This window comes from Gavia stellata, chromosome 3 (assembly GCF_030936135.1).
Source record: "Gavia stellata isolate bGavSte3 chromosome 3, bGavSte3.hap2, whole genome shotgun sequence".
NCBI lineage: Eukaryota > Metazoa > Chordata > Aves > Gaviiformes > Gaviidae > Gavia > Gavia stellata.
The window spans coordinates 66,592,682-66,612,086 of record NC_082596.1 but is presented as its reverse complement, the minus strand read 5'-3'; the positions used below and the strand labels follow the sequence as shown (position 1 = coordinate 66,612,086).

Sequence of the window (19,405 nt, the reverse complement as noted above, 5' to 3'; positions counted from 1 at the left end):
CAACTGTGGTACATGCAGAATGCAAGAACTGGCTTTGTAATTAGTATTCGCATGAGAAGTGTATCAGAAACTTGTCTTGTTAGAGCACTGACAGATCAAAATACAACTTTTGGCAATGTCTGTAAATGAACAAAACCACCAACATACACTTAATCAAGGAAAGGAGAGTATAAACAGCTTCATTCAGTTAAAAAAAAAAAAAGCGTGAGCTGTGATGGAACATTACCATATTAACTATGTACAAGAACTAAAAGCATCCTTTCTCCACCCACTATGTGTCATCCTCGCAGTATAGCTTTATTAGCACATCACTTCCCTGAAGGCTTGACTTTATTAACAGGTCCATCACCGTACAAGCAAGTTAATCTTCTTTCCTGAGTGCACTGATTAACCAGTATCTTTAAACTCACTGAGTTAGCATATGCGATTAAACATGCCACAACTGTTGATCTAAAGGAAGTTGGTAAGAAAGAAATCAAATAACAATCAGGGGAATTTAGGACTCAGAGTGTCGGATATTTGCATTTTATGTATATTTTTTCCATAGGCAGGCTTGATCTTGAATCACACATCCAACCCTGTGACCTCTGGTTCATAGACACAAGACAGGAACTTGTTTCTGCTTTGTCACAGGACAGTTCCAAGGCCCATGTTGTCCAAAGCTTTTTGACATGCATTGATCGAAGATGCCAGAGAAGTACTATTGTTGTACACTATATCATTTTTATTTTTCCTTCTAGAAATCATCCCTCATGTGCTACTGCAATCTTGGCAATGACAAATAAGTCTGTCTGAAGAAAGGTGTTTCCATCTTCTTGTCTTTAAGAAATCCTATGATCTTCATTGTTCTGCAGAAGTTTTGTAATTTCTTACAGTTAAGACCAAAAGGCTAAGCAGCTGCCCCAGGATATAGCACATCTCAGTCCTTTTGACACCAGATTAACTTCCACAGGATGCTTTTCAAGTGTATTAGTTAAGCCATACAGGGTTTGAGAGAGAAAGCAAGGTGTACTGCAGACCATAGTTCTCTGTACTGTTGTATAATACACTCAGCTCAGACTGAAGAAAAATCTCAGGTTAGAGAAAAAGCACATTAAGGAAACTACCAAAAAATATTAAGAGCTCTGTCCTACCTCCTAGACAGAGGTGAACACTGCCATTAGAACAAAACAAGAGAAGCCCATGCCAAAACGCCAGCCAGCTGAGAGTGGTAGGGACACTCTGAGACCATCCACGACCAGCTGGACTTTGGACAGATGCTCCTTTCTGGAGCTGTCTGTGCTGGCAGAAGAGTTTACTGTTCTTAGCCCATCCTATGCTACCCAACACTGCCTCTTTACTTCCACCAACACCAGTCATGTGAGTAACTCCCTCTAACCCATTTCAGTCAAATTGAGCCAGATTAGCTTAAACATTATCAACAGAATAGGTTTTTGCTAATAGAGATCACTTTGGCTGAAAAAGACTAGGAAGACCTCATTCGCTGCACAGCTGGCAGATCAAGGGGTCACAGTATTTGGGATAAATGAGTACAATAACATCTTCCATGAGCACAGATAATTGTAGATCGCTCACCTGCCAAAACTCCTCACACCCCAGGAGATACTCAACATGCCAAGGAGAAGAGCTAAACATGAACCTTAGTGTTTGGGGCTTCTCACCTTTCCTAATCTGTGTAAATACATTCAATGTCTCACAGCATTCTTTTTTTCCTGTTGCACCGATAAGATTGTCATGTGTATTAGTCACATGCATTCTCCATTCTTCTTGCTTCATTAAACATCGCTCCCTGCTGCCTTCCACCACAGAATCAACAGCCCTAAATTAATCAGAATCAACCATCATGTTTCTCAATAATCACCTTCTGTTCGAAAACACATTAGTACCATACCTTCCTAATCTTAGCAAAGTCTAAGCAAGCAAGACAGCAACCAAGAGCATGACACAGAACAGAGTGAAAGATCAGAGCTAAAATGATAGGCTCCTGCAGCTGAATATTGATTTCAGTCTAGTGCATCTTATTGTACTATTTTTAGTAGTACTATTGTAGTACTATTGTACTAATTAAGCATCATATTGTACTGTCCTCTCCAATGTCAAATTGTATTAAGAAAAAAATTTTAGTAGTACTATTGTACTAATTAAGCATCATATTGTACTGTCCTCTCCAATGTCAAATTGTATTAAGAAAAAATATCCCAAAACAATGTACACTACTCTTTCCTGTGCAGCACTTGTCACTTTTCTCTCCCTTTGCTTCCCCCAGATTGTATCAAAAGCTTTCCATCTGGTACTCAACAATTACCCCACATCTCTGGTTTTGCCATCAACTCCCATTCATTAGCTACTCCCTTGCTAAACTACTGCCCACTTTCCTTCCCTGTTCTCCCTCAGGAGGCAGGCTCCCAACCACATGAATATACATGCATAAACATATATATCTATATCTGTGTCCAGATTAGGATTTTGGAGGTGTGTTCCCTGACATGGTTAGTGAACATGTCTGGGCGTCTACTACAGATAGGGTTATGTATGTTTTAATGCATATCAGCTAGCAAGTTGACACTCTGGAAAGACCCCTTTCTTGAATTTAGCTCAGTAAACACAAGGGTTCTTCCAAAATCACAGAATGACATATCTAGATTAGACCTATCTATCTAGACCTATCTTGACTTTAAAACACACCTTTAAATTTTATGTCTGGGAAGTTCAACACAGTTCAAAACTGCACACGACACAGGAAGGGTGACACAGTACTACACAATTTCCCCCAGCCTGCATTAGGGGAGGGGTTTCTCTCCAGTGTTGGGTGGGCAACAGAAGTACCCAATCCACATCACCAGAACCTGTTAGCCACAGGATGGGTGACGTAATAGCAAAGATATGTATTACACTTAGCATTCCTAGAAGTTGCTGCCATTGTCTCTCCCCCTGAAAGGAGGGCATAGCTCTGTGCAACAGGTCTCTCCTCCCAAGCGTTGCAACTGGTTCAGTTTCACAACGGCTGTTGCAATACTGCAGCCTCAAAGGAATGGCACTCACACAAGTATATAATCTCATTTTACTGTGAAACAAACAGTTTTGTTCATAAGCCACAACGTAAGAAATATATCACAAAAAATGTTGATGGAAGCTAAACAGCTGTAACATTCCCACAGAACAAAATATGGTTAATAGTCTCAACTGTGAGATGGAAACAACATTTCTTGAATGCGTGATCATTATGAAACTCACTCTTGCAATATCAATAATGTACAACGGAAAAAAAAAAAAGCAAAATCCTTTCCTCTGCATTTTTAATATGAGGCACTCATATAATAACAATGCAAACTAGGTTTCAGGAAACAGGAGAAAATGAAATGAAATTCTTACTTTAGAGGCTCAGGAGGGAGTTTAGTTCCCGAAAGATTAATCTGCATCAAAGCAAGTGAGCTGCTGAAAAACTGTTTGAAGGAGGGAGGGACTTCTTTTCCTTTTCTGTAAGTAAACAAATTAATTAAGAAATAGTATCGAGACACTCCTCATTCCAATAAATAGTGAATGCAAGTCATCAGAATTGCAATGATCGTTTACATGTTTAATTTGCTCTGCCTTTGACAGCTCTGTAATCAGTGGCTCTCAATTAGCTTAGAAATATAATGTTATCAAAATGTTGATTCAACAAACAATCCTCAGCATTGCACTGCTGCGTAGAAGACAATACTATCTAGCTTCTGTTTGGTGAACTACAAAGAATGATCATTTAGGTCTGGTTAATAGTGAACTACCTGTATCTTATAAGTAGAAGATCAAACAGGACATTACAAAAACCCTGAAATTGCCTTTTTCACCACTAGAAATAATTACTCAATGCTGGAGTATCTCACCCCCAATTAGGTATCATCTCTGATATGGACCCAAGACACTGACTTGAAAAGGGAAGCAAATGTTAATATTTCCTACAATGCAAGTATTCTACAAAGTCAATATTCAGTCTCAAAGACTTTCAAAAGTCTTCCTTTTGAAAAAGACTTTCAAAACTTCCTCACAGAAAAGGACAAAAAGGAAAAAAAGCATTTGTAACCATCATCAAATCATGAAAAAAAAAAATTTAAAAAACAAATTTAAAGAGGAGTCAAGTCATTCAGACTTCAAAGACTGATGTTATGCCTCTCAGAGACAAGAGATATATATATAGACTTCTGGATACATCAGTATCACAAAAAAAGTATTAGACAAGGTAGCTTATTTTACAACCATCTAGCAAAGAGTGGAAAGGGAAAGAAAATATTTTGCTTGGATAAATAATACCTATTTCATAGAGAACTAAGGCTTCTAAGACTTTTATAAAGTCTTAGATTTCTTCTTAAAAAGAAAGGTGCAATATGAAAGCAAGGAATTATAAAACAAAATATTGCAGAAGTTGAGAGTAATTACATTTAAACTGTACCTGTGAGAAAAGAGAGTCCTAGAGAGGCTAAGGACAGCTAGATGCTGAAGACATCCACGAAGGAGGGCTCCACACACCTGGTTTAAAACAAAGAAGATTGATTTTACTTTATATTAATCCAGATAAGTATCTAGGGATGGAAGGTGGGGAATGTTTCCTTGGTATTTGAATCTCCACAAAAAACTTCTTTACCATATCTAGTGGACACTCCGTGTTGGATAAATCCAGATGAACAAGGGCATTTGGCTGGGCCAAAAAATTGTACAGGCTCTATAATTCATGGAGAAAAAAAAGAATTATCCATGTTAATTTTGATATTATGACGCCGATTACTGGATCGCTACTTCTCATTACATTTTAGGTACTACAAGAGTTGTGTCTGAAACTTCTTTTCACCTAATCAATACAACCTGTCTTACTTTTGAAGGCTACCATTTCTTAAAACAACAGGGGAAAAAACAGTGCTCAAACTACATATACCAGACATTATTCTTTGCAATTCACTTTCACAACAAATGATAATTTAGTTATAAATACCTTGGAATTTCACTCAGATTGCTGTTACATTTCAGAAAGGCTAATTGGTTTGTAAGTTTAAGCCAGCCCCTTTAAGCATGAGGGAAGCAACTAATTTGCATCTGAAGCCCATAGTTATTTCTTAATATCAGCAGTGCATTAAAGGTTTAAGGGAGAATACAGAACAGGTAACAAGATTTTAATATTGGTGGCTTCAGTAATGCATAGGTTATGTCATGCAAATGTTAGCATATGTAAAACTTCTTACTAGACGCTGTTTTATTTTGGGCTTTTTTTAGTCTCCGAGAACAACACAGAAAGATAAAACTATGACCTAATTCACAGAAACGTGGAACGCTCAACTTCACACGAAATCCAGCCAAACAGAGCATGTTCAACATTTTTAAAATACATTCATCTTTCTAAAAATTAGGTCATTTAGCCCCTATATCTCCAGTGCAAGAAAGGTCCCTTCTTTAAAAATCCCTGTGCATTGCTGGGGTTTATTTTAAATGCTAAATAACAGGATTTCCTTACTCCTGTTGGAGAACTTCCACACATTAAGAGATCTAAGTATTAATAATCTTTTTCTTTGAACCACCTCTCTCTCTGGCAGGCTAAGAAAAGCCCCACTTTTTGTATTTATATCCCTTAAAATATTGTAGGTAGACATCAGATTTAAGCATTGCCTATCAAAGTTGTACATTTTATTTTACTTTTTGTTTTTACATTATTTGCTATGTTATTCTCTCTTTAAGAGTAATTCTCTGTGTGGTTATTTACATTTCACTATTTGTTTGCTACCTTTAAAATCCTCTTGTCCTACTGAAACTTTCACCTCATGTCTGAAAAGACTAGTGCTTTGAATGTGCTGATGAATCTGAAACTAGAAAGATTTGTGAAAAGGTAACACAGTCATGTCTGACTGCACTTTAAATGATTAAGATTAGATGACTCTAGTGTTGCATATTTTAGATGCTCAATACTTAAAGAATTCAAAACCTGACACATGCACACAACTTTTTATGTGAGAGAAAAATACAGATGTAACAGTCAAAAAGTGAATACATACAAATTGAGAACTAAGTGGATTTTGTTATGGAGAAAATAGAGCTGCACCTCTATGGCAATTGATAAACTGAACAAAGGAATTTCAAAAATAATTACATTCTTCAAAGTACATAATGAAGAGTAGAGATCAAAACGTTATTTTCGACCCCGACTAGAACTGTACTGAAATAAAGGCAAAAAAGGATCTAAACAAAACAGCTTTGCCCTTCTCTTCACAATAAATTAAAACATCCATTCATTAACTCACAAATGAGAAGAAAGTGCTTACTGAAAGATCATCACCGCGGAGCGCATTCCCTGAGAGGTCAAGATAGACGAGCGTGTTCGCGATCAGCGAGTTGGAACTCAGTGACTGGGAAAGGCTATTCACCCCTGCCAAAAAAAAAAAAGTTAGTACTCAACTTAGCCAACTCTAGACTAAACTACCTCAGTCCCTGAAAGTGCACCATTTCAGTGAACACAGACATACATAAATGTTTAATGACCTCCTGTTACCACCACTGTACTGCAGCAGGAAGATAGATCACCAGGCAGATACGAGACTCTTCCTTGCCACAGCATGCCTGGTTTTGCCTGGACCACACTCCATCAGCTGCCCTGATGGAGCCACAGTGTGTTATAGGTCCTGGATCCAGGAAAGAGGTATTTTTGTGGTCTGCAATGGCTTTAACAGTGCAATCCCATTTTGAAACAGATTTTTAAAACAGAGTTTACTCCATAATGTTAAGTCAGTGTCTTCTTACAAACAATAATATTTAGATAAAAAGTATAAGTGGAAGTAGATGAAAGTATCTGTGGAAGACCAAGTACATTAACAACTACAATTGCCAGAACTTCAAAAGCAACTGAAGAGACCTAGAAATTAAAAATATTTCAATTATATATTTGCCTATAATTTCAGAAAAATAGTCAATTCAAATATGAAGAGATGCATAAAGACTCTCAATTATTGATTAGAACAAATACGTATTTTTCACACTAAAATTAAAAAGCTTATATTGGGAGCAAACCAGTCAGAGCTTTCTTCCTCTAAAATTCTTCAGCTTTTCCAAATACAAATTAGGATGTGACTACTTCCAGCAAATGTAACTTTCATCTGAGGGTTCTGTAGCTTATCACCAAGTTTTTAATTTATTGTAGATGGCTATTGCTGCCTTTCAAGCACTACATGCGTGTGTTTTGTAAGTGCCTGGCCAAAGCTATAAAGTAGGCATGTGTTTTGATCTACTACGTAATTTTGGACAACTTCTCAAAGCTATTGGTCAGTGAAAACGGACTGGCATTCAATGGATGGAGCACGTCCATTCTTCGATCAAAAACTGTTACAAAATGGATTTATCAGTGAGGATGTGGAGGAAGCAGCTAGCAAGCCACTGGAGACCAAAATACCCCACTTCAGTGCTTTACTCTTCCAAACTTCCAAATATTAAGAAAGTCTCCCATGTTAGTAGTACGGCTCTTGGTTTCAGGGAGATTTTGATACTGAAAAGTATCAGTGACACAGTGACATCTCTGCCAAGTCTCAAAAAGTTTCTGTCTGGTGTAATTTTTCTTTTATCTTAACATTGTATTGTTGAATCCACACCCTATCTACAAAGGTAAACTGCAAACAAATACTTTTTGAAACTTTGAAAGATCTAAAAGCTCTATTTAACCACTAGAGCTTATAGCTCTGGATTCACTTTAGCGAGTCTTCTCAACAGCATTTATAAGCAACAAGAAGAAGTAGAAATGAGCATAGTGTACTACCAACAATTCAACATATACTGTCAAGAACCAATTCTGGGAATTTAGGAGCAGAGTCTGAGTCTGGGGGACAAGACGACCTATCAAACAATCCGTAACGTTGCTGCTTGTTTTATGTTTAATAAGGGCCAACTGCTCAAAATCAGCCACATCACTGAAGGCAAACAATGTGAATGAGGGATTTTTTTTTAATTAGCCTTTGGCTCGGGCTCAGAAAAGCAAGCCCTATCTTTGAATGAGTATACTAGAATTTTCCATTTAACCAGGATCTCCAAATCAATACATTCTTGTTTGAACTTCAGGTACTTCACACTATACTCTAACAGTAACCTCACTTTCATTTGCAGACAATCTTTCATGCTCTTTTACCACTCTCAGGAGGCTCAGAGTGTTAAGAGCTCTCAGGAACTTTGAGATACAATATTTGAAGAAAGATCAGCTGGGAAGTTACTTCCTGAACTTGACTTATCAATCTTAGAAACTTCTCTTGAATAGAAAGCGTTTCTTAAATAAGGTCAAAACCAGTGAGGGATTGTACAGAATTTCTGAAACTGAAAAGCTCAAAATAAAAAAATCAGAAAAAGAAAAAAAGAGAAAAAAGACAAGAAAAAAGAAAAAAAAAAGACAAGAAAAAAAGGGGGAAAAAGAAGAAGAAAAAAAAAAGGCTTGGAAAAAAATCCATGCACCTTGGAGTCTACTGAATCCAAGATCCAAGGTCTCCTTTAGACTTTCCCCACAGAAAATACTACAATATTTCCCCCTCAATATTACAATTTCAAAAACAGCTTCCCAAGTTAAACCCAATTCAGTACTGTCTTCTTAAGTTAAAGGAAAACTGGCTAAGACAGACAGCTTTGCAGACAACCGAAGAGGTGAAGCTGAGTTTCTTCAGGTCCAGAGGATTGTAAGAATACCAATTTTAAGATTATCACATATACTTTTTTAAGGAATTCTGAGGAGCTGCCATGGGACAATATTCATGGTGACATGTTAGTCTCTGGAGAACAGATAGTCATTGCAAAGCAGTCTGGACTAGGATTCAACATTAGGCCAGTATTAGACATACTGGAATGAATTTTCAGCTTTTGTTTAAAGATTGTCTTAAAAAACTGTTAAAAACATTCCGAACTCTTTTCATAACCTCAGAATTCATTTTTACTGACAACAGTTTTGTGGATGAACTTCATCAAGCTGGCATTTATTCTTTACGAAGACTGAAGTGTAGCTAGAGTGACTCAACAATCACAAGCACTTGCTGAAATCCTTCAGATCACACGAAGGAAACCACAGGATGAAAATTAACATACACCTGAACTGCATGAATTTCTGTCAAATTCATGAACATCTAATCTCAAGAGTACAACATAAGGTTAGTCAGGATTCTTAATCAATTGCTTCTCACCAAAAATGGAGTTAGAAGTGGAAAAAAACAACCCCAGAGCTTAATGAAGTCTTTTTAATGAAAATCATGATTGAATAAATTCAGTTTAGGATTTACTATTTACTTAAGCATTACAAGAGCTACAGAACACTCATAAAAACCAAAAAATCCTTCTCCCCACCCATACTCCCCCCCAGGGCAACCCTTAAAGCTTAGGAGAAGAACACAGAATCTGCACTTCACAGAGCAATAATTAAAAGGATAAAAGAGCACGGCTCCTATCTGTTATCAACTAGAGTCCTTCATAGACCGTAACTCACTCATCTTTTCCAGGTCATCAACATCCATGAAAAAGCTGCAATAATGTCAGTGCATTTTTTGTATTTTTAACACTCACGTTCTATACAGGAGACCCTGGCTTTGTACAGTCTGTTTAAGTAGTCAACATGTCTATTATTTGTAAAACAGCAATGCAAAAAACCCTGAAAGCTTCTGACTTGTGTTTCAGTACTGTTATTGCTTTTGAAATATACATACATTTCAATTACAATACGAAATTGGAAATTTGTAAATTATAAAACAAAGAAGTCTTTATTCAGAGCAAACCACTTAACAGCCATTGTCACAACACTTGGTTTCTAAAATAATTATGTGCAAAATGTTTGGAAAACATTTTTGCTACAGACAACTTTTTGAAACATGTATGAAACATATTATTTATGCCAATTCTAAATTCAATCTTTCTTTACAATACAGGTTCAAGCCCAAAGCTTACAGAAGCAAGTAAGAGTTTTTCAAAGCACTGAAGGGGACACAGAACCCAGCCATGGCTCAGCAACCCAGAACTGCAAAAAAGCAGCTGCGCTGTTGAGAATACACATGTAAATCATTTACAGAATTAATTACTTTCTATTCTGGTAACAAAAGGTATTATTAGGATGGAAGCCTGAAACTTTTAGAACAGAAAAAGAGGCATACTTAGAAAACATACCTTTAGGTGACAAGGAGGTTTTAGATAAGTTTAAATGTTTTAGTCCCTTTGGAAGTTTGGCAAACTGGATGCTCAAAGATGACACACCTGTTGGAGGAGCAAAGAAAAAAAATTATGTTTTCAGGTTAACTGTGTGATCTCAAGTTTTCCCAGCAACTGCACCAGGGGCAAACTGCACTGCTGGAACTACAGGAGGCACTGCACTCACTGTGGGGGTGGGCCCAAAATGACTCTGTGTTTTTATGACCATAAGTCTTTGAAATGAATGATGTAGTCAAGATCCCTTCTTTGCTAACCACTGAACAGACAGAGAACTTTGCTGTTAACGATCAGTGAGCCACCTTACTTAGTTTAAAAACTATGTAATGCACATATACATACTTTTGAGAAGGAGTCGAAGGGAAGATAATTACACATGTCAAATAGTCAGCACTTGGGAAATCTGGAAGCTTTATGGTTCAGCCAAAAAAAATAATATAAAAAAAGAACCACAATAGTAAAACCCAGCAATGGTACTCTTCACATGAAACTTTGAACTATTTTTATTTTCTTTTAAAAGAAAAGGCTGTCAAGGCAAGAGAGACACCCATGTTAGCTAACGCTGCCCTCTCTTTCTGAGGTAAACCCCAGGAGCCTGAAATCTCCACCGAGTCGTACTGGCCACTTAATTCCCTTACAGTAGCCTGCAGGTTGCCAGCCAGCACACAGGCTTCGAAATGCTACAACCACTTGTGATCCCAAACAGCAAAAACCTATTAAGATGCTGACACAGACTAGACTACCTCAGCACAAACCCAACAAAAGGGGGGGGGGGGGGGAAAAAAGCACTTTTCATTAAAGCCCTTTCTCAGTGTATCCAAGTTCCACACTCCATAAATTTAATTCCCCCATTTAAGCAAAAGATTGAAATTTGATTAAGAGGGCACATCCTAAATAACAATGGAACCGATCCATGAAATATTTATTAGAGGAATAAATCAACACAGAAACTCCAGGCTTAACCTGAGGTGTAAAATACAGTCCTATACAGCAACTCACTTGGAGAGAAAAGGGCAAAAAGAAAGGGGGTAAAGTCTTTTACTTGTTTCAAAACACAGTAAATGAAAAAGCTGATACCCTTCTCCACATATGCAGACATGAAACAGTCAACTAGTATGTCACATACATATGTTTACTCTAGCCAAGCTGAACAATTTTAACATTTAAAAACATTTAATTAAACATTAAATAATAATATAATTAAATAATTTTATAATAAATAATTTAACATTTTAAATTTTAACTATTTTAACCTCCAGCACTGGGGGTTAAGGATCCACCCAGTTATAAGATACGAGAATCAGGTGCAGAAAAGAAAAAGTGCTTCTGGTCACTCAGGCCCTTCAATATTGTTTAAGCCACCCATTTTTGCTAACCTCTTAGCAGAGATGAGAGCTCTAATGGCAGAAGTAGAGTTAACTGCATCCAGGCACACAGTTTTGAATTTAAGTATTTCTAGGCTTCAGTATGTTTGTTTTACATTATTTTTAACAAAATACGAGATTAAATTCTGATCCTCGTAGAGCCAAAAGCAAAACTCCCATTGCTTTAGCACGGCTAGATTTTAAAGCCAAGATTGATATAAACTTTCCAGGTGTTAGTCTCACAAACATTAACAGTACCACAAGGGAAGCCAATCACTAATTAACAGACTCATCTCAGTATAAATCACTTTATATAAACACTGCTTTGTATTTGAACTGAAGCCAGGTCCTATGCCTTAGTTAAACTAAACACACTTCCCATGTTACTGGAATACAAACAGTTGCAGTAATGTAATAATATAATGTCTTTACTTATTGCTACTAATAACATATAATAGATTAGGGTGGATTTGTGTTCAAACAAGGCACAAAGATATGTTCTTCCCCATAATTCACACAACTCTGTGTTATTTCCCTTATAATTTCAAAATAATCTGGTTGAACTTCTAGCTCCTGCAGGTGATTTTTCAAGAGATATTTTCTGAAATCCAGTGTATATCTCCATTATGCCAGCTTTTCCTTGTGAAATGCTTTCTGCCCCTTCAGTTTAGTAAAGTCAAATCTACCTTGCACTCAGTGAATATTAGATCACAGGACACGTAAATCTTTCTCAAACTGAAAAGTTGCAATATTTGCACATTGCAATTATAGCTAATTTCTTTTTAAGTACTCATATAACTTACCTAATTCTCTAATGAAAAGGTCAAATCTTAATTGCATATGTGATAGAAGAGACTGAGATAATGAAAAAACCCTACTAATTTCTCCAAGTTGTGGTTTTTGCATTTCATTTGTATCTTGTACGTGGATACTGCAGAATGGTTTGAATCTATAGGTTTGTTGCAAAGAAAGTACCCACACTGATATGTTAAAAAAAAAAAAATCCCCTGTGTTGTATATCTACCAAGTGCTTTAGTCATCTGTTTTGCTTTCAAGATAAAAATGAGTTCCTTTTAAAAAAACCTTTCATGTAACACAATCTAAATACACTTCTTCAAAAGCAGAATCAATAGTGTGACAGCCTTTTTTCCAACTTACAACGGAAATTTTTGTACAATGCAGCTAGGCCTACAGCACATTGTAAGAATAATGTTCTTCAGCAAAACACCAGCTTTCACATGATATGGTCAAGCAGTAATCAGCAGGCAAGAAGTAATCAGAAAAGTTAAATAAATTCATTTGAACAATTTTAAATAAAAAACTACTCTGAATAGATTAAAAACAACAATATTCTCATACTTGCTTCTAGTCAAAAGGAAGAGGAATACAAAAGAGGATGGGAAAAAACCCTCCCCATTTTATCTTCCTTGCTGAAACAGCGGGAAAGGAGAGATACCTACAAAACTGTGTTAACAACATTCTGAGTCAGTCAAGTTGTAATCAAAATGAACAGTTTTTCCATTTTGCATCATGACAACAAAAAGACTGGAAAATTTCCCCAAAACAAACTAAATACACAGTGAACCTTTACTGGTTTTAAAATTCTTATTTTTCTTCTGGCCCAACAGGAGCACAAGACAGTGTGATCCCAGAACACTGTGTGCCTGGAATGCATTAAGTGAAGCAAATGGAAATCACACATGGGCAGCGCTGAAGGGTCAACTCCAGACTGAAATAATGTAACCTTATTTTAAAAATAAATGCCTCTGGGGTGAAAAGAGAGTCGACAAGGGAGGATAATGACTTGACTTGATATGTACTGAAGTAATGTCTAGCGGTGCCTAGTCTGAGAAAAGCTGAGCTGTTCAGCTTGATTTTTCCATCTTGTGGAGTCAACAACACTTTGCTCCATAGGGATGCCAATTATGCCAGTACTACTGAACACCGCCGAGTACTGGCAACATGACAGACTAGAACAAAGCTGAAAAAAGCAATAGTTTCAATACTGAAGGTAAGTACGGAACTATGGCTGAAATAAAAACACAAAACCATCAAGAAAATATAATCCAAGCAACAAAGTTGCCTCATGCTTCATCTTTCAACTGATTACACCATCCTTAAAAATGCACACCACTTTACTTACTCTCTAGTCCTAAACAGTCACTGTGTTCTATCCTCCTTTAAAAGAACCGTCTATGAAAATGTAATGAAATCTAATTAAATCCATGGTTGGTTTAAGACATTTAAATATCTCTCAACAAACTAATGGATATGTATAAATCAAAAAAGAATAGAGATTCTCAGTAATTTGTGAACAACAGGTATTTACAATAGCATTACACACAGAACAATAATCTGTTATTCAGGCAAAGCTGAACAAAGAAGCAGTAATCCTCCTACTACAGTTGCAGAAAGAGAAAAATATAAATGTTACAGTACCTCTATCTTCAAGTGGATTGCTAGCAAGGTTGATTGTATGGAGTCCTGAGTTGGGATTATGGGCTAGGGCACTGGCTAGTTTCTGTGCAAAATCTCTGCAAGAAAAGAAGAGAGAGGAAGACAGACTCCTGTTATCTCCTGTATCAACAGCACATTCAGAGGCTTAAAAATGTTGAGGGATTACTAGACATAAGTGGCCTATCCTACTGCAGAGCAGTAACTGATTCTTCACAGTTTTAAACAATGCTTATCTGGCTAATTTGCTATCTTTCCAAGCAGGTTATTTTATTATTTATTTATTCTGTGGCCTAAGAGACTGAAAGGAACACAATCAAAGCTCAAACTCCTTTTGATAAAGATCTGAAGATATAAAAAAGTAGTTATACAGAATAACTTAAAACTCGAGCACATCTTCCATCTCCTCCATGCCATGCATGGGTGGGATATATATACATCAACTTGCGTACCACTACCTCCTTCATTCGCAAGCCAACCCCCACTTACAGCAGCTCTCTACCAACAGTCGCTCAAACAGATGGGCTTTGCAGCATATCCAGAAGGTCAAGAAACCAGATGTATTTCTGACCTCATAAAAAAGCAGGAATAACACTCTCAAAGAACAGTAGCACACTGATGAACTGGTCTTTGCTTGCTTCTTTTTACAGTGACAAGCATCAAAGTACATACCGGCTGACCACAGTCCTAGCAACGTGTCCCGAGAGAGATGGCGGCATATCACTTCTATAATGCTCACAACAGCCAGGCCAGGTAGCACAGACAGCTTTGAACTAACTTTAACCAACTGTGGTAGGCAGCTGTAGTAGCATGACCTACCTCTGTTTCAAATCCACTTGAGAGGCAAGGAAATGTTGCCCCATATCAGAGTGTTTTGCTGCAGCTGGACTACCACCACCCACAGCACTAAGTTCAAAGCTAGCTTGGGTTTTCCTACACGACCACACTGTCAGACTCAGGTGGAGACACGTTCCTTGCATTAAGTCACAAGGCTGTTGGCTGCTACCAGCTCTAAGACAAATCCTCTGTTCTTACACCTCATGGGAAGCTTTCATGTATTAAGGGACTAGCCCTTCTGTGTGCTTTTGTTAAACTGAGACTATAATTTCAATGTTCTTACTTCACCTAGATACTGAGGTAGAAATCAAAAATACCCCTTGAGCTTCCTTCACAGAGCTTCTTTCTCTCTCTGCCTTGTAGTACAGTATCCTACCTCCTGTAGGTCAGTGGTGCAGAACTACCAGCTTCATTGCTAGAAGAGTGCTAATTAACACTGCCCATCTTCCTTGGGACAGATCCTGCCTACCATAAAAGCGATCTGCCTGTGTACTGAGAATAGCAGTGGAGGCAGCATCATCTTCCAGTCTCTGGAAAAGAGCGGAGACTGGACAGTAATCGTCTCAATAGCTTTTGGTTTTCTGTTATCGCAAGGTCCACTTGAGTACAGACGTTCCAGGAAAGTTTAGTTTCCCTTTGAAATCTCATGTCCTTAGATGGACCCCTGGGGGCAGACCAGGTTCCAGCGCTGCAAATGCATGAAGTGCTCCCTTTAGGAAAAGGATATTCTCTTCCCAAGATACAAGCAGCATGTGAATACAAACATTCAACGAAAAGAAATTCTGGGCTTGAATTTGGGCCACTTGACAGGCCTTAGGGTATCCTGCTTTGCTACCAGCTGCTGCTGCAGAAGACTACGTATCTCCTGTAGGTCCTTGGTTACATTTGCCAACACTCTGTAGATACCCTCCAGCATTTCAAATGGTACTAGATGCCTGTGTTTAGGCAACTGAATCAAGCTCCTTATGTCCAGCCAAGAAAAATGAGGTTTTGAGGTAAAAAACAAACAAAAATCCCTTTCTTCATGGGGACTTTCCTCCTCTTCCTTCATCCCTAACAGATTCTTGTCTTTACAGTGTTCTGTCTACACCTCCAGGCTTGTTTACAAACTCTGCTCCAGCTTTTGCCACCAATACAGGCAGGATTACCAGAAAAACTGGGGTGTGTGTGAACTACTTAGCAAAGGCACAATAAATCATCTGCCACCAGAAAGCACTGGATTACTTACGTAGGGTGCATGGGGCTCCCAAGGCTCATTTTGGAAAAAACTAATACAACTTCCCCACTCCCTGCACAGCCTCTACCACAAATGGAGGCACCTGGGCTCTGCTCACTGGGCAACATCGCTTCCCCTCCTTTGTTCACTCTGTTTCAAGTCCTAAAATTTATTGCTTTTTTTGGCTGCACACTTTGGGCACACAGCATGCAATGTAAGTCTGACACTTTCCATAAAGCGTCAAACTTGCTCTGTATGCACTGCACAGCCATGCTTGCCTGAACTGAGGACATTCAGGCTTGGAGGTAAAGCCCAAAAGAGACTCAATTTAACCACACATAAGGCAGAGTAAGGATACTTCACCAAGGGTAAGAATACCACAGATCTGGAAATCTCAAACAAAACAATTTCTCAAGATCTGTCTAGACAACATCCCTGTAACAGAAAAGAGGGCGTGTGTCGGAGGAACTAACACAGTTAGGTCTAAGGACATTCACAGCCCATCCAGAAGGGGAAGATGAGATGCAATGTCACTGTCAAAGGCCCTTTGGGTACCAGCAGCAGGCACCTCTGTTGTTCCCCCTCTGTTGTAGCTGGCCATTCCCTTTGGAACAGGGCTGCAAAGGACAGTGCAGAAGGCGGCAGGGACATTCTGCCTGCCAGATTTCAGAGAGTATGCAAGCACAACAAATAGATCATTTTCACCAGCTCCTGCAAAGAAGTTTCTGCAGACTGAAGAATCCATCTTGCAGTTTCATGGAAATGAATATTCTGGTTAACACATATTATCCCGTTCCTCTAAAACACCTCAGGGATGTAACTCTCTTTTCAAGCTCATTTGTTCAGGTCATCCTGAACTATTCTCCTTTCCCTGAAATCTGGATATCACCTACCTTAGTTAGCATCCTAACACTTACCAAAACGTTAGTGTTTGCTTTACGCATTAAAGCCATCCAAAATAATCTAGACTGCACCCTTTATGTTTGGTTGAAGAAATGGCAATGGGGATAAAATTTTAAAGAGCGTCGAAACTGTCACAATTCTTATCAGACAGGGAGTTTCATCTGAGAACCTGTTTTCCCCAACGGCAAGTCCACAATTCCCTCGTCCTGGGTCCTTACAACTACTGCTGCACAATAGTTTGCTGTCTCATCAGCTAGGAGGATGACAAGTGTTTACGGGGCCATGTCCCAAACAAAATCACAGAAATGAGTGGCTGGAGGTAGAAAAGAATGGAATTGTCTTAAACTGACTCTGCTGCAAGAGGAAATATGCTCTTGCAGCTGTTCAGGTTATTTCTCAAAGCATTGCTCTTGGTAGCTCTTTCCTAACCCTGGTCTGGCAGTCTGTCACAGCTCATTAAAAATGACTGGTCTATAAGCTACGTGAAGATACCCAGTAACAACAGGATTTCCTCCTAGCAAGCAGATATGATAACTGGCAAAACTGACAAATGCGTCCTTGACAAAAACAGACAGACAATGCGGATCGGAGCAGATACACACCAAGGCATGTAGATGTAGACATGAAAGCCAAAGTCACAGGTTGATTATCTGTCAAGTCCTGTTAAAACCGAAACCAGTTAATCCAACTGCGGTAAGTTAAGGTAGGCAATGTGCAAAGGTAGTCAATACATCTTCTAAGATTCATGATCCATTAAATTCATTTTCATATTCATTAAATGACAGCACAAGAGGAAATGGCCTCAAGTTGTGCCAGGGGAGGTTTAGATTGAATATTAGGAAAGATTTCTTCACTGAAACGGTTGTCAGGCATTGGAACGGGCTGCCCACAGTGGTGGCTAAGTCACCGTCCCTGGAGGTATTTAAAAGACATATAGATGAGGCGCTTAGGGATATGGTTTAGTGGTGGACTTGGCAGTGTTGGGTTAATGGTTGGACTTGATGATCTTAAAGGTCTTTTCCAACCCAAACAATTCTATGATTATCACTGGATTTCATGGCACATACCACAAGAAAAATGAGATTAAAATCAGGTGCTTACGTTTGAAAAGACAGCTATTAATGGCAATGCACTGGTGATCAAAAAGTTCAGGTGTAACTCCAAACTCCACCTCAAGTTTCCTGTGTCATTTAGGCAATTTTCTTTTAAAGGTATTTCAATGCAAAACCCATTTTAAAAGGAGGAAAAAGACCCAAACAATGGAAGAGGAGACAATGTAAAGCCCACCAAATATTTTCCCTGTGCTTGTTTCCCTTCTTTATTTTAATTCAGTATCGTGTTCTGCTTTTCCCAACTTTCCACTGTTTTCTTTATTAACATAAAAATTCATTAGCGCTAGACTTTATCTTGTCTACATGGTCTTGGATGCTACTCTAACACTAAAACAAGCTACAAATAATTCCAACTGGGCTAGTTTGTACCTTGAATTTTGTGTCTATTTCCTGTGAAGGGAAGAAACCCAAATACCTAGTAACTAACTACAACTTACTGTATTTGAAACATATGCAAGGATTAAATTGTATGGCTTACGTCTATGTACCTTTCTTTTAAGGCTATGGCAAGGCATTAAACTTAATTATCTACTTTCTTTCTTTAAGAAAGTTGCTAATTGCAATCTACAGAAGATAAAACCAGCTCGCTTGAGAACAAAACAATAATCTGTTATGTGAGATGGAGTAATATGCTTTTTTAAGATAACCTCAAACGCTGTTTTTTAAAGGACAAAAAGGTGTTCATACTTCTATTGGCAACAATATTTGGAGAGGAACAGTGCGAGTTGATTTAGGGCTTATGTCTTTATCCAATCCATTTTGCTGCACATAACGCAACTCTCCAGGCAGAATCTTAAAAACCATCAGTTTAAAGGGATTTCTTGGACATAAGGAACCTCCAAAAAAACTGACAAGAAGTTTGTGACTACAGGCTCCTCAGAACAAGGTAGATATCAAGCACGATGGATTTTAATGCTTATTCTAGCTAACACACATCACACATCCTTTTTCCTGGGAGTAAGCAGTAACTAATGCAACATTTCAAAGGAGTTACTTACGTTCTAAGCCCGGCATTCTCTAATACCAGCTCTTCCAATCGATTGGACCTACTCACCACTCGCAGTATCTGCTCACAGACATCAGTGGACTGCCACAGAAAAGACAGAACAGCGTTAAAGAACACAAACATGAAACAGATGGTTATTGAGTTACAAGCTGTACATCATAATGGGATCCAGGCCACGATCAGCTTTTTGTCATACATAAACAGTAAGTAAGAATACCAGGAACATCCCAGAGAGAGAGTCAGATGGCAACAGAGGACTTCTGGAAAAGACTCAGGGAAGTGAGAGGCAGACTAAAAGGGAGTCATTTTTGAAGCAGGCCACCTAATCATAGGGGGCAGA

General features: G+C 38.2%; 1 protein-coding gene across 1 annotated transcript in view; it reads right to left on the bottom strand.

The window, feature by feature from the left end:
• The window catches only part of CARMIL1 (capping protein regulator and myosin 1 linker 1), a 200,810-nt gene that overhangs the window by 79,782 nt on the left and 101,623 nt on the right, over window positions 1-19,405 (bottom strand). The window contains exons 10-16 of the mRNA XM_059836225.1: window positions 19,058-19,146; window positions 13,977-14,071; window positions 10,135-10,221; window positions 6,285-6,388; window positions 4,622-4,699; window positions 4,430-4,506; window positions 3,373-3,477 (exon numbers count right to left, since the gene is read on the bottom strand). Coding sequence (XP_059692208.1) covers window positions 3,373-3,477; window positions 4,430-4,506; window positions 4,622-4,699; window positions 6,285-6,388; window positions 10,135-10,221; window positions 13,977-14,071; window positions 19,058-19,146 — 635 coding nt within the window. The remainder of the gene's footprint in view (window positions 1-3,372; window positions 3,478-4,429; window positions 4,507-4,621; window positions 4,700-6,284; window positions 6,389-10,134; window positions 10,222-13,976; window positions 14,072-19,057; window positions 19,147-19,405) is intronic.